The following is a 12884-nucleotide window of genomic DNA, read 5'->3' as shown; positions in this document are numbered from 1 at the left end:
ATACAAGACTAAAGTAAGAAAAATTATTTCTATAAAATAGTGGAGTAAAAACAATTTAGTTCAAATAAAATATATGACTTATTGAATTAATGGTTTAGATAACAAATTCCAACAACTGTTCAGAGACGAAAAAGCAAACTGATGAAAATTCAGTAATCTTTAGCGACTTGTTACGAAGATAAGACTGTGAAAGGTAGTACTGTTTTAGATAAGTATTATATTAAAAGTGAGATACATGATGAGAGTAGCCTGGTAAGTGAAACAACAGTAACTATATGTAGTAGAATTATAGGGAAACTGAAAAATGTAACTGAAGTAAAGTAAAGGATGGGCCATATAAGTAGAAGAGTAATTTACAAAGTAGTTTGGTTGGACTTGTTTGCAGCATCTGCAGTTAAAAATGGTGAGTAAAACTCTCTCTAATCATTCAGTACCATGTTCGCGAAATAGAAATATGTTTATTCATTCCCATTATCTCATGACGGTTTATCTTCTTCTCTTTTTGTATATATATAGGACTTCATGCTGCACATTGTAACTGTGGTCTTCATTAAGCAGGTGGTCCTCAAAGGTAGAATCTCATTTTCTAAGTCTCCAACTTCTTTGGTGGTCCATCATGTAGGTCGACATGGCCCTGCTAAGCTGGCCTTCGCAGAATTTGCACAGTTACAAGTGATTTTGTATATTCTAAAGCTGATTTTCTGTCGTTATAATTCTATAAAATGTGTTCCCTAATGTTGTACACGTAAGATTAAAGCTTCCTCTCTAAATTCGGAGGGAGTTTTCCTGAAACTGGAACGCCGGCCGGAGTGGCCGTGCGGTTCTGGCCGCTACAGTCTGGAACCGCGTGACCGCTACGGTCGCAGGTTCAAATCCTGCCTCGGGCATGGATGTGTGTGATGTCCTTAGGTTAGTTAGGTTTAAGTAGTTCTAGGTTCTAGGGGACTGATGATCTCAGCAGTTAAGTCCCACAGTGCTCAGAGCCATTTGAACCATTTTTTGAAACTGGAACTGTGTACATTTATTTGAGGCGTGTGTCGAACGCAGGGCAAAAAATAATGGAGAACTGTTGTTTTCCTTTTTCCACGCAGTATAAAGTCTACCATGGCAAGAGTAAAACCATAGGTTGATGTTGTTTGTTTAATTTTGGGTGGAAATTATCACACTCATTTATCTGAGCTAAATAGTTTGTACAGGATAGGCAAAATAAAGCCACTAATGTCAATGAGCAGGAGAACTGTCCATCACAAAAAACGATGGAAACCGAGATTTCGATGCACCAATCGGTTCCTATTACATGTCTGAGTCAAGTGGAATCACGCTTTTGGATTCTCTATTCCTCATTTCTTCAGATGAGTCCTGGTTCAGCCTGTTGGTGTTGATGAGGTCACAGAACATGCGCCATTACGCATGAGAAAATCCACGTCAATATGTCGAAGAGCCGTTACAAAATCTCAAGGTAGATGTTTTTTTGCGATATGCCTAGTATCTGCATCTTAAACGTTTGTTTCAGGTAGTGATAACCGCTATGTCCAGAAACTGTGCAATCCATATCTGGATCAACTCACAGAAGATGAACGAATGTATGGATATTTTCAGCGAGACGGAGCAATTGGACGTACTATCTTGACAACCCTGTCACGACTGCATGAGATGTTCGGTGAGCAAGGGGAAATCGGCAGAGGCAGAGATATCTCCTAGCCACCTCGATCGCCTGGTCTATGTCCCTATGATTTTTATCTGGGGGTGAACCTGAAGGGTCAGATGTACTCAAATAATACTCACACACACTGCAACAGCTACGGTAGAACACTGAAAACGCTATTTCTGCTACAGAGGTACTACGCGTGTCTCAGTTTGATAAACCGAGCACGGTGCTGCGTCGACTTCAACGGCGGCCACTTTCGGTATCTCCTGTGATGTTCATTAACAAAAGCCAATCGTGCGTCAGTCTTATTGTATATATTTTCTGGGTCAGTTGTATTTAGCCCATCTCTTCTTCACATTTGTATCGACGTAACTATTCTCACTTTAGTGTTATATGTAACGTTATTAACTGTCTTCTTTCGCAGTCAACTATGAGACTCTTTGGATTACCTAGTTTCAAATCAATACAATTCACGGCCATCTTTGTACCTGATGACTGCATAACAGTCGAAAACCGATTACCGATTGATTACATAAATATTGTGTAACATTATGCAATTGCTGTGCGTTTCTCATTCAAAATGATTTGAGAGTGACTTGTCAATCACCTTTGTTAAGAGTATCACAAATTTAGCTGTAGCGCAAAATAGATTCAGTATCTGATGAAAATTATCCGGACAATGCTATGTAATGCCGCATTGACCACCAGACATCAGGAGAATAGTACGCGCTAGCATAAACGGAGGCGGGGAGTATAGTGTTGTCAGTACAGAACTACTAATGGCAGAGCGGTTCCGTTAGGACAGCTCAGTGATTCGAACGTGAACTAGCCATTTGATGTCAGCGAGTAACAAATCCATCATGGGCATAACAACGCTTCTAAAGCTGCCAAGGTCGAAATGTTGTAACTGTGAAGTGGAAACATGAAGAAACAACCATAGATAAACGAGCGGCATGCCAACCTCAATTACTGACGGACAGGGTCATCGCGCTTTGCATAGGGTGGTCGTAAAAAATCGCATTAAATCATTGGAAGGAGTCACTCGTCAGTTCCAAAGCTCAGTCAGCAGTCCAGCTAGCACAGTGACCGTGCTTAGGGAGTTAAAAAGAATGGAGTGTCTCAGATACTGCACTGCAGTAAAAGCAATGACACACAATGCTCGACAAATTCGTCATAAGCCTTAAATTTCTAAAGTCAGTACTGACCGAAATTTTTGGAAATTTGTGGTAAGGTCTTGTGGGACCAATCTGCTGAGGTCATCGGTCCCTAAGCTTACGCACTATTTAATCTAACTTAAACTAACTTACACTAAGGACAACACACACACCAATGCCGAGGGAGGACTCGATCCTCCGACGGGGGGAGCCGCGCGGATACTGAGCGACGTTTGGGGTTTTGTAAAGATTGATGCTACTGGGTAGTGGATGACTTGAAATGAATGATTCTGGGTCATGAATCACGCTATTCCTGTGGCAATCCAATGGAAGAGTCTAGATTTGGAGAATGCCTGGAGAGCGTGATGTACCCTCACGTAAAGAGCTAACAGTGAAATACAGCGGAGGTTTTGTTACGGTATGGGTATGCATTTCATGATTAGGGCGTGATAGCTTTATTGCTCTTAAAAACCTCTAAATGCGGAAGGATATGAACAAATTTTACAGCAGTATTTGTTTTGTAAATAAAAATGCCTTGCCTTGCTGCACTGTGTTCTATTTTCCCAGATGCGTTTCGTCTTTTTTCACTTTAAGGCATCATCAGTGGGTTTTATAATGATACAATTATGATACACTTTTGTTTTGATATGTATTATTCGTGGATTATAAAACTGTATGTGTGTGTGTGTGTGTGTGTTTGTGCGAGTGAGCGAGAGAGAGAGATAGAAAGAGAGAGAGAGAGACAGACTAAATATGCATGGATTTTTTGTGGTTTAAATGTCTTGTGGAGAGGTTCATGGACACTTGAGTGGCAAGAGGGTTAGGAGGTATTATTATTGTTATTATTATTATTATTATTATTATTGTAGTCCTCTGTTGCACTGTTACTCTATTATTTTATCTATTAGTGTAAACAATGAGTTGTTTGATATATGTACTTGATAATTCAACGGGGTTTTCTCTTCTGCTTTGGTTTTCTGTATGTGATAATTTTCTTGCAGAGTTAGGAGGTGTTTTTTATTGTTGATTCTAATAATTTTCATGTGTTGTTCTCTAGTGGTTGTTTTGTGATGGTGTTCTCTTAGGTGTTCTGCAAATGTGGAGTGGTTTGTCCTATACTTCTAGGCTCTCATGAGAGCTTTGTATCTGACATCAAATGTTCTGCCTGTCAGAAGACTGAGAGTGCATCAAACCAAAAAGTGCAAACAAAATAAGAAGTGAGAAGAAACACAAAAAAAGTGTACGTGTTTATGTTTCGTAAATAGAGCGGTAATGCGACCTCCAAGTGACCAGATGAGAGGAGACACGGATGCCAACTAAAAGCAGGAAGAGCCGTAAGTAATCACTTGTTTACATAAAAAGCTAGCAGTAAACTGTTTTATAATCTACGAATAATACATATCAAAAGAAAAGTGTATCATTATAGATCCCACTGATGATTCCTTAAAGTGAGAAAAAAGGCGAAACCTGTCTGGGAAAAGCCGGCCGCTGGTGGCCGAGCGGTTCTGGCGCTACAGTCTGGAACCGCGCGACCGCTGCGGTCGCAGGTTCGAATCCTGCCTCGGGCATGGATGTGTGTGTTGTCCTTAGGTTAGTTCGGTTTAAGTAGTTCTAAGTTCTAGGGGACTTATGACCTCAGCAGTTGAGTCCCATAGTGCTCAGAGCCATTTGAACCAATCTGTCTGGGAAAATGAAACACAGTACAAGTATTTCTGTGCTCCCTGCGGAGGATGGCCACGCAAAGAAACTCGTCATTTTACAGAACTGTATACTGAGTACAGTACAGGAACAGTCCGGAGACGTGATCGTTTGTATCGGTATAAAAATGTACCCCGTTAAAAAATCAGTATCTGTGACACAATGGTTTGTGGACAATAACATTCCTAAAATGGAATGGCCTGGCCAGATCCCTGACGTGAACCCACTGGACCATACATGGACTGAATTAGAAGGTAGACTTTGCTTCATAGCCCAGTGTCCAACATCACTACCTAGCTTTGTTTCGGCTCTTGAGAAACAATCTGCTGTCATTCCTCTACAGACATTTACACACTTCACTGAAAATGTCTCCAACAGAATTGAATCCGTCATAAAGGAGAAGAGTGGACATATCCCCATGTTAATGTCCACTAATAGGTGTCCGTAAAGAATGAGATTTTCACTCTGCAGCGGAGTGTGCGCTGATATGAAACTTCCTGGCAGATTAAAACTTCCTGGCAGATTAAAACTGTTTGCCGGACCGAGACTCGAACTCGGGACCTTTGCCTTTCGCGGGCAAGTGCTCTCATTCTGGAATCATCCCCAAGGCTGTGAGTAAGCCATGTCACTGCAATATCCTTTCTTTCAAGAGTGCTAGTTCTGCAAGGTTCGCAGGAGAGCTTCTGTAAAGTTTGGAAGGTAGGTTACGAGGTACTGGCTGTGAGGACGGGGCGTGATTCGTGCTTGGGTAGCTCAGATGGTAGAGCACTTACCCGTGAAAGGCAAAGGTCCCGAGTTCGAGTCTCGGTCCGGCACACAGTTTTAACCGGCCAGGGTGTTTGACGTAACCGTATACTTTTGATCAGGTTGTATAATTTTTGTGGAAGTGTGAGAAATCGCGAGGTACTCTAGTCAGGGTGACTGGTGTTCCTGAACTGTTTACTTCTAGCGTTTACCAGCCGATAAGCCCAGGAGGAACAACATCGGTAAGTTCGGGTGGTAGCATATGCGAATGACGTAGCATTAATGGCAAGGATTGTAAGGACACTAAAGGGGAACTACGATATGTTAGAGGAAGCAGCAAGAGGACTAGGTTTAGAAGTAAAAATAAACAAAACAAAGTATATGGTGATGTGGGGAGCCCAATATAAACGGAAAATAGAATTCAATAGTAATGAATGGGAAAGAATATGAAAGAGTGAAAGCAGTTAAATATTTACGTTCTGTAATAACGCAGGACAATAAAGTAGCAGTAGAAATTCAAGAAAGGATACCAAGTAGCCGGCCGGGGTAGCCGAGCGGTTCTAGGCGCTACAGTCTGGAACCGCGCGACCGCTACGGTCGCAGGTTTGAATCCTGCCTCGGGCATGGATGTGTGTGATGTCCTTAGGTTAGTTAGGTTTAAGTAGTTCTAAGTTCTAGGGGACTGATGACCTCAGAATTTAAGTCCCATAGCGCTCAGAGCCATTTGAACCATTGATACCAAGTGGAAATCGTTGCTATTTTGCCTTGTGGAGCGTATTTAATTCCAGGAATGTTAGTAGGAATAAAAATATACACGACCATATTAAGACCTATAGTAATAATTGCATCAGAAGACATTAAAGGAGGAGAACTGGTTATTGAGGTGGGAATTAAAGATACTGAGAAGGATTTTTGGAGCAATGAGAGAGGAAAATGGCTGTAGAGTAAGGACAAATGTAGAACTACAAACACTTTTTGGAGAGATGGATATTGTTGTTAAAATTAAGCAGGGAAGAATAAGATGGGCAAGAAATGTACAGAGAATGCCAGAAACTCGGAGTGTCAATAAATTTTCATGGGAAAACCTGACGGGAGAAGGAGAAGAGGAGACCCAAGAAAAGGTGGCTGGACGATATTGAAGAAGATCTAAAGGCGATGGGAATAAGAAACTGGAGAAGGAAGGCGATGGACAGGAAAGAATGGAGGCAGGTGATACAGGGGGCCAAGGTTCTTCAAGGACTGTAGAGCCAACCAAGAAGAAAAAGCTTTCTAGCGCCACGGCGGCTGAGTTACCTGCCGGCTGACCTCGCCGGTGCCGCAGCCGACGTCGAGGGCGGGCAGCGGCGGGTCCGGCCACGAGAGTCGCGGCCACAGCTCGTCCAGGAAGGCGCCCGCCGTCTCGAACACCTTGGCGCCGTGTCGCGCGTACAGTCCCGGGTCCTCCATCTCCACCTGCAACACCGCTACTCAACGTAAACACACCTGTTCCGCTACGCTACACCTAGGTGTTTCTACTTAATGGACACAGGTGATACCTTTTATTGGAATGGGGGTGGGCGGGAGAGGACTGCGAGACATTGATACAGTCATCCACTACATCTTCTCCTGTGCTAACCTCTTCATCGCAGATTAACAGTGAAGCTCGGTTTACACCTGAGCATATGGAGGCGAACTAGTATTCGCAGACAATTCGCCATTGCTCACTACCGTTCTTCTGCATCTCTGAACGTTTACAGGGGAGAGAACACGAGAGAACGAGCATAGCCCATGAAAGCTGTGTTACTGTTTTCTTTTTTTTTATTTTTTTTTAATATATAGCGCTAGCAATCCGCACAGTATACAGTTATGTAGTTAGAGTCACGAAGCAAGACTTTGATATTCAGATAGGATCATTTGGGGAGGGGGAACTTCAATAACGGGTAAGTGCTTGTAGCGGGACTTTGAATTTCGCCGCGCTACAGTCGTTCCCTCAGATAAAAATATCCCGTCGCAGCGGTATGAGCGCTCGACGGCAGAGAAAATACCAAAATTGTAACCTTTTTTGTTTTCTATCCGTTTTCAATTGTCTCTTGATAGCCGAAGCTTAAGGCAGACGTGATCTGATGCTGACGTAAAAAACTTAATAGCTAGTCTTGATCTGATTTTAATGTGTAGACACATTGAGGAAGTTGTTACGAAATTTGGAGGAGGGAAGCAACGTAAAATAAATTGCATTTAATATCAAGTCGGTTTTGTGTACATTAGAAATTCCTGGACAATGAAACTTATTGCAAGATTTCGGAGCCGACTTTTCATGCAGAAATGAAGGAGATTTTTGAAGACCTGGACGCCGCACGAAAGAAGACAAGTTAACCTGGTAAAGGATGATTTATCTACGCCACTTCCCCCTGTCAGTTACATTTTGTTATTCTCTGTTTCTTTTCAGTAAGTTTTGTTGTGGAAAGTGGTTTAACTTCTGCTCAAAAACGCCACAAGGACCACTCCAACTATAGCTTTTCTGTAATACGAAGTCCGATTTGATTTTCATTCTTTCCCTTTTTCACGGTCTCTCTTCTCCATTTATTTTTTTTATTAACCACTACAACTGGCGACCGTGAGAGGACGCAATTTTCGGATGTGTCGTTTTTGAGCAAAATTGAAACTTTAATTTGTATTTTTTCCCAACAGAGAATAACCAAAAATCCTGAAGTTTAAAGGGTAACGAAAACACCAACTTTATTGTACCTAAGCAAATGATTATACCACAATATTGTAAAGAATTTTTGTAACTAATTCAATCTGTTTTCTTTTCATGGCATATATTGATGCAAAACTGTTATTGTGAGGCCTTTTGGTGGTTATCCGATGGAGATGTATTAAGAAAATCCATATTTTGACGAATACGATTTACGCAGAAGTGATTGACCAGCCGCTGCAGGACAGAAAATTTAATGGTGAGTCACACAATTATGTTTCATTCAAACATTCAATAGCCAACTGCAGAATCCATTTTTCCCTTTCCACACATCCTGTAGTTTTCTTCTAGATTTTTCCACAATTATCTATCTCTATTGTAGTTTGTGGTAATTATAGTATTGTTGTAGCATATGAAGATCGTGAATTTGACCGCCAAACAGTCATTTGTTACGAAAAATTTTGTCCATCCTGCTGCATCTTTCTCAACCATTGTTTGCAATAGAGCAATCATTTACATTGACGAGAAAATATTTCATCCTAAATTTGAGTCAAATCTTTATTAATCAGACTTATATTATTCCCTTTTTGACTTACGATTATACATCCTATTACAATGGAACGCGGTAAGGTAGAGATAGTTTCGGCAGATGAGTTAAGTGAAGTAGATTCATCTTTCAACCAACAAGAAAGTCCGCGTTTCCCTCCATGGACGAGTTCACAGATCAACGCAATGATTTTGCCTCAAACTCGCAACATTTGTGATAATACACAGATGGCGACTTTATATGACGAAATGAGGAATGGACGCGAGACTAGACCGTCAGCGCCATTGTTAACATCAATGTCAGAACCGAATATGAGACAAATTCAGCAATGTGACACAAATCGGACGCAGGAAACTGACAAACTGGACCGACTATTAGAGTTATTTGCAGACATGAAACGAGACGTTAGTCAGAAAATTGGCGCAAATTGGTCAGGACTTTAAACAGAGGCTAGATAAAAGCGACGAAAAATTTGACGTATTAAACCGTACTATGATCGAGAATTTTGAACGAACGACAAAACGGATGACAGAATTAAATAACACCACTCAACAGCTCAGCCAGCGATTTGAGACATTGTCCGACCGAGTCACTAAACAGGAAGAAACTTTGGTTACATTCACACATGAAACAAAAAACAATATCACCCGATGTGAGAATCAGTTAACTCAAATAGTTAATGTGCAGCAGGAAGTGAACACTCGTGTGGAAGAGTTAGCTCAGGCCCACACTTCAGCTAGCTCCACCCAAGAAAAGCTGACTGAAGAAGTGGGAAATATTACCCAACAGCTCACAATGGTAGTTCTTGAACAAACCCACCTCAAAGAAAAGATAGAAAAATTAGAAGACCGAGCGGACCTCGCGTCACTAAACAACGACACCAACATGTCCGAAAGAATTGTACATGAATGTAAATTGTGTGACGACTATCTGGACAAAAAACTTGAAACAATTACACAAGACATACTTTCATAAACAAAGACACATGTTAAAGACGAGACAAAACACATAAAAGACGAAGTGACAAAATTACGAGACAATGTTGTGCCGTGTTTGGCGATTGGTGCATCGTCAGGGAACGACAAAACAGCTAAAACCATGGCTAATGACACAGACAGAACACCTATTGTGGAATCACCTATTACAAGTCAAAATTACAATGTGCCGCTTTCTTTTCCACCAAACGAGCAATATTACGGTACGACACCTAGAGTAGCAAGTGACACAAACCACGTCAATAGTGCTATACCAACCGGCATGGCCGATGACACGTTTGTAAGGCATGGGTATTTCCAGACATTTTCCAGTGAGGACAAGCACAAAGTCCACCCTATTGTGTTTATTAGATCATTTGACGGTGTTTTTCCACGTAGTTGGTCAGAAGTCGATAAAATCAGATACGTCACCAATCTCATGAGAGGACGAGCAGCTAAGTGGGGTGCCGCTATGAAGCGGCGGTGCCTTACGTTTGAACAGTTCGAACAAGCCTTCTTGGACGAATTCTGGTCCGAGAATGAGCAACAGAGTCTAAAGAGAGAAGTGTGCAACCCCGAGACCTATGACCCTAAAAAAGAGACATTAAGACAATACTTTGAGAGGTACCTAGACAAGACACTGTACTGGACCAAACCAGCCGACTTACCAGCGATAATTGACACTTTAAAGAGCCACTTACCCTTTCCATACCGCGAGAGATTAATAGGAGTACCGGAGAATGACGTTAAGACTTTCTTAAACTTCTTAGATCAAATGGACGTAGTTTACAGAGGCGATTCATGCCATTCAAATTTTACTCATATTAGTAACCAAAATCAGCACCCACCCCAAAGGAATCGTAGGGACGGTGGTTGGTGGAACCATCCGTCCGCGCCGCGACACAATACGATGCCTGCGCGCGAAACATATTCAAATGGAAACGTGTATGACAGTAGGAACAACCGCAGAAATTCGTGGAATAATAATAACGACAATAATTATCACCCATATCAAAATGGTAACTACATGAAAAACGAAAATCACAGACAGTACAACAACAACCACAATAGGAGACGTGAGAATAACCGGTACAACCCGGGCTACTTTGACAGGAACATGCCATATAACAGACATAATTACCATCAAAACAATAACAATCCCAACAATCACTGACAGAATATGTGGAACACACATAATTCACGCATGACAAATCATGACCCTCCACGGAATCCGCCGCCGTCCCCCATTACAGTTATGCACTCCCCGCCACGAAGTAGCAATAACAATTGCGGCGCGCCATCAGCTGACGCGTGGGCGCCAACCGGCCGGAATGTAAACATAGTGGAGCTGGTCAATGAACCCGGCCAGACATAGCAGACGACGGAAAACAGTCGACGACCGAGCTAAGCGCTCGTGCTTCGGTCGTGAGGTGTTGTAAGAGCGCAATGGCTGAGACGGTTTGTTTCCTCAGGTACGATGACAAAATGACAGAAGAACAGGAATTAACAAACCTATCAAGTTGATGACCTCGTTCTTTTGCGTTCACATCCCAAGTCTACAAAATTAAAACAACTGAACAGAAAATGGCAGCTATTATATTCAGGTCCTTTCAGAATAGCAAGCATACCTCACCCAGGTTGTTACTCCATAGAATACCCGTTATCTCACAAGCCGAGGGGGCTGCTTCCCCACAGACATTTGAAACCCTTTGTGCACTATAACAACATAATATATTGATAACTAAGTTGAACATGAGCAAGTTGCTGTGAAAACGAGATCATAAATATTTGTATTGAATACACGAACATTAAGTTATACAGCCTAAGAACACAAACATTCATTTATGGAAATTATATACTGCAGTTACACTTGTACACATAATTATGAAGAGAATGTAAACCCAGGTGAGTACACTTACTGAATGGGAAAAGATATTCATATAGGAATGAGATCTACACAGGTTACATTTGTTGTTAATTGTAAATTATAAGGTGAATCAACAATTAGTTAGTTATTTCAAGGCAATCTAATGACAGGAGATAATAGCTATTGAGATCAGTAATGACGTAGGTATGTAGCAGAATGAATGAGAACGTAAGAATGAATGATCAGTATGAATGAGTTAATATTTAAGTTAATATAAGAAGGTAAGTTACTGTGAAGTAGTTGATGGAGACAGATTATTTGAGGAAAATATTATTGGAGTTTTATGAGAATGGAAGTGCCAAATGGCCCCACGTATGTGATATATTAATGTTTGATGAGGAATATGTTTAATGTATAAGAATATATATATTATGATGAATATGTGAGTAAGGAATGAGTGAGAATGTTTTGGTAATATTGTGCTACATAGAGAAGTGAGTAAACAGTCTACATCTTTAAGATTACGTAAGAATTTCAGTTTGAAAGAAAACATTTGTGATGAGTTAGAACACGTGAGTACAAGATACAAGACGTTAAATGTGAATCTATTTTCAGTGCTCTTGAAAATGAACAAATGCAAGAAAAGCAGAGTGTAAATAATGATGATTACAGCTGTTGAAAGAAATGTAATAAGATTGTAACTTGGAAACACATCAGCTTTAATTTATTTCAGAAGTGTAACTTGGTAACATTTTGTTAAGTTTTGTTAAGCCACTGTGTGGAAGAAAACATTTTTATTTCGTGTTCAGACAGGAGAATGATATTTTAAGGAACTTAAGTTGAAATATAGTTTTCACACAGCCCTCATGTGAATACATTTGTGTATGAAAGTGAAATTTAGTGCCATGTTAGCCTTTATTATACTTACATATGACAGAAAACCCTGAGGAAGCAAAAGATAGGAGAGTTATTAAGGCTGTTTTGCGACTCGTACAACACCTCCACTTAAGCGAACAAATGACAAAATTACATCTATGTTCAAGACAACATTTGACTTTTCAGGCTATGCAAGGTAAGTGCAAAGGAGCAGTGACCACCTGTGCAGCCGATGTCGAGCAACGGACACTGAGAAAGAGACGTTTTACTGTCAATTATAATACTATGTTCTTTACTTATGTTTTATAGAAAGAAATGATATATATATATATATATATATATATATATATATATATATATATATATATATATATATACCATATACATGATGTCTAACCTTCATTAAAGTAGAAGAAAGTCCATGGTTGAACTCTTGAGAGGAAATTTGATATGTTATTATATAATACACATTATGAGAGAGACAATCTCTGTGAGATATATTTTCCATTTGTATAGAAGGTATCCACAAGAAGTGGAGAGATATCGAAGAAGTGCTGAGCAGTGATTTACTCATGCGAAGATTTGTTAATGTATAATACACTTAGTCATATGAACAGTCAGAACACAAACAGAGAATCTGTCATGATGTTACACTACGCAGACTTGACGTAAGGACACTTACATTTACCTCTGATTTGGTAA

The 12884-nt window shown here is 40.6% G+C and overlaps 1 protein-coding gene across 1 annotated transcript in view; it reads right to left on the bottom strand.

Annotated features, from left to right (window-relative positions):
- The window catches only part of LOC126234341 (juvenile hormone acid O-methyltransferase-like), a 164197-nt gene that overhangs the window by 48058 nt on the left and 103255 nt on the right, over positions 1 to 12884 (bottom strand). The window contains exon 2 of the mRNA XM_049943025.1: positions 6538 to 6696. Coding sequence (XP_049798982.1) covers positions 6538 to 6690 — 153 coding nt within the window. The 5' untranslated portion in view covers positions 6691 to 6696. The remainder of the gene's footprint in view (positions 1 to 6537; positions 6697 to 12884) is intronic.

Source organism: Schistocerca nitens, chromosome 2 (assembly GCF_023898315.1).
Source record: "Schistocerca nitens isolate TAMUIC-IGC-003100 chromosome 2, iqSchNite1.1, whole genome shotgun sequence".
NCBI classification, from domain to species: Eukaryota; Metazoa; Arthropoda; class Insecta; order Orthoptera; family Acrididae; genus Schistocerca; species Schistocerca nitens.
The sequence above is the reverse complement of the archived record's forward strand: the minus strand, read 5'-3'. Positions and strand labels throughout refer to the sequence as shown.